The sequence below is a fragment of the Arachis ipaensis genome, chromosome B07, assembly GCF_000816755.2.
Source record: "Arachis ipaensis cultivar K30076 chromosome B07, Araip1.1, whole genome shotgun sequence".
NCBI classification, from domain to species: Eukaryota; Viridiplantae; Streptophyta; class Magnoliopsida; order Fabales; family Fabaceae; genus Arachis; species Arachis ipaensis.
Genome location: NC_029791.2, coordinates 17,951,058 through 17,954,222, shown reverse-complemented (window position 1 = coordinate 17,954,222; position 3,165 = coordinate 17,951,058). Strand labels below are relative to the sequence as shown.

General features: G+C 33.4%; 1 protein-coding gene across 2 annotated transcripts; it reads right to left on the bottom strand.

Moving 5' to 3' along the window:
- Positions 237-2,587, bottom strand: LOC107609325 (CBS domain-containing protein CBSX3, mitochondrial). 2 transcript variants are annotated; one of them, XM_016311239.2, is made up of 7 exons: positions 2,429-2,580; positions 2,220-2,266; positions 1,205-1,471; positions 1,037-1,118; positions 878-951; positions 693-753; positions 237-612 (listed from the first exon to the last, which is right to left on the bottom strand). In XM_016311239.2, the coding sequence occupies exons 3-7, from the start codon at positions 1,460-1,462 to the stop codon at positions 467-469; spliced, it is 621 nt and encodes a 206-aa protein (XP_016166725.1). In that variant the 5' UTR covers positions 1,463-1,471; positions 2,220-2,266; positions 2,429-2,580; the 3' UTR covers positions 237-466. The 2 variants fall into 2 exon arrangements, with proteins under 2 accessions (XP_016166725.1, XP_016166726.1); XM_016311240.2 differs by lacking the exon at positions 2,220-2,266 and having other exon boundaries at positions 2,429-2,587.

Here is a 3,165-nt window from a genome sequence, read left to right as displayed (position 1 = left end):
TTCCCTATTTTGTTAATGGGTAACTTATATTTTCTTAGAAAAACTTGTTTTAAAAATTTCAATAAATTTTGATAAAATAAAACAACTATTATTATTATTATTATATGTCAAATCATTTTAATAACCAAATTTAATCAAGTTAGTCCAATACCTTAAGGATTGATAACAAAAAAGTTCTAGTTAAAGAAAGAGACATAAAAAAAAGAAAAAAACTTAATTAGATTTAATTACAAAACTTCAGAAGAGAACGGAATTCCATACTGCATTCATATGCAGTAGTCATTATTAACATGAAAATTCAAGTTATATCCATAAAACAGAAGGGAAGTTCAAGATTAAAGAAGCAAACAAAGATGACTCTCTATAGCCTAAAACATTACATATCTACAAGCACTCAAGCAACCTCAACCTTATTACATAATCCAAGTCAACTTGAATGCCTTCAAACCATTTTCATCATCATCATCTAATAACCTCCTTGTATATAAGCGTTTAAGCGATCAAGCTCTTGCCGATGCTCGCTCACCACGGCGCGAACCACGTCACCGATGGACACCATGCCTATCATCCCACTATCATCATTAATGACAGGAATGTGTCTGATTCTGTTATCTGAAAAAATTAAAATAAAATAAACATAAGCTAGTAGCTTATATTTGTTCATGTTAATTACCAAGAAGCACATAGCATACCTGTCATCAGTTGCATCGCTCGCAGAACTCTTGTATCGGGTGTGACCGTGATAAGTTTGTTCTGCAGAAACCGTAATGATTCTTAATATCATCAATGGTAGCTGAATCAACAAACAATAATATATACTACCAAGTTTTCAATGGGTTGATTGTATTGTACGGAAATTAAGAACAACAGTTTATACCTCTTCAGTCATAATATCCCCAACCTTGGTGGACTTGGATGATCTTCCCTGAACAATGATCTTCCTGAGGTAATCTGGATGGCAACAAGATGATTGGACTATCCATGAATATATTGATACAAATTGACACCAAATCATATTCTATCAAAGCACATGTACCTCTTTCTGTTATAATTCCAGCAATTGATTTCTGCTCACCAGGTTTCACCACAACCAAAGCTCCAACATTGTTTTGTGTCATCTGTATACCGGTATAGCGAAATACATCAATTCTGTGTAAACATCTATACATCCTTTGAAAAAGAAAACAATATCAAGCATGTATACCGATTTAACAGCATCATAAACGGTGTCTTCTGTGGTGCACCAAAGCCAGGATCCATCTGCACTTTTTCCTTTCCCTTTCAAGATGTCTGCAACTGTGGTGCTCTCGAAACCCTGCTCTTCCATCCGAGAAGGCGCGCCGGACTCAGACCGTGAAAAGCCAACTGGCTGCAGTAGGGGACTTGCCATGCGGATTCTTTGCAAAACAGCATTTTTTACTACACTTCCTTGTGATAAGAACACTCGCAATCCTCCTTGCATTTTAAGAGTCTAGTAACCAAATAACAACTCTTAGATTCTCAAGCTTACACTGCAATTAGCTTAAGCCTATAGAAGCACATATGAATGGAACAAAACTACATAGCTATAAGATCTACAAAGAATTATACACATATCACAAGAAACAAAGTATACATGCATATAAGTCAATCCACTAAAAGCAAAATTCAGATGTGGTTTTGATGAGAAATCTATTACCCAAAACCTATGGATAATTCAATTTTTCCAAGTAGTCCACACCACAATTAGTGTTATATCAGTTGTATCCTATGCAGAACTGTATCAAATTTATAAATGTTTCCAGATTGAAGGCTTAAAGAATCAGGGTGTTAAGTTAACAAACTCTTAACTTACTAGAAAGTTCTTGAGTATCCAAATTTAGGTCCCCAAATCAAGTTTATGAGTTGAGTTTGACGATTCGAGTTTAGCTAAGCTCCATGAATTTAGATGAACTCTCGAGTTTGACTCGAAACTCAAGACTGAGTATATGCTCATAGATACAGTAAACAAAATTTCATACATAATTTCTTAACATATTACAGTAAGAAAGACTCAAATTTTATATATAACTTCAGTGGGAAGGGAAAGAAAGAAAGAGAGAGAAAAAAATCAATCTCAAACTTGAAAAATGAAGTATGAAACAGAACAGAACACCACTTCCAAATCAGAAGCATCAGATGCAGAAAAATTACAAAAGTAAATTCAAGGGGGAAAAAAAAGGGAAAAAGGAGCCATTCACCTTCTCCTCTTCTAAACCATAGATTCAGTATGGTCTAAAAAGCTATTCTGCAATAAGAGATTATGTGTAAGAACTAAAAAGCTAGCTACTCAGATCCTTCATCTGCCAAAATTGTTGTATATATTTATATACCAAGAAAAAAAAATCATGGGAATTTTGAAAGAAAGAGAAAGAAACTATGCATATAACTTTCAGACATGAAGGCCTACCAGAGAGAGTGATGAGAGTTCAGTTGAGAGAAAAATAGATAGCAATAGCACTTGGGTGAAGTTGAGTTGTGTTGTGTTGTGACCCTTTTAGACACTTCATAAAACTTGGTTTCTGAAATCACACCGTGTGTGTGTGGTGGGGACCTCTACCTATATAGTTTAAGCTTTAAGGATTATGACATTATCCACTTCACCTTCTTTTGTTGCTGATTGTTGATGATGTTGCAATTTGCAACTTGCTCAGTGATTCTGATAGCTTCATCTTATCTTATTCTTGTGCTTCCTCAACTTTCGTAAATAAATAAATAATTAAAGAAAAATTCAAGGAATCTTTTATTTTTGAGTTCATAACTCTTTTTCTTTTTCTTTCTTTATTTATTTTTTGTGTTCACTGAAAACAAGGGGCTAACGCCCAAGGAAAAAACAAAATAGACGCAATTATTATCATCAAATACGGTGCATTTATATGTTATTTGAAGGTGACATGATTTCTTGGAATCCCAGCTTCATCTGCATTATCATAGATGAATCACGTTCTAATCATACTTTATTTCATTTCTAAGGTTCATAGAATGTGTCTGATTAGCAAATACTAGTTTAGCTTCTCAAATATTGACTACGACTTTAATTTTTTTTTTTGGTCAGGTAATTAATTTTCTTTAATTAACAGTTTTTAATTTTTTTTCCAATTGTAAATTCAAGTTTTGGTTATTATAAACAAATTTTGATATAGACTA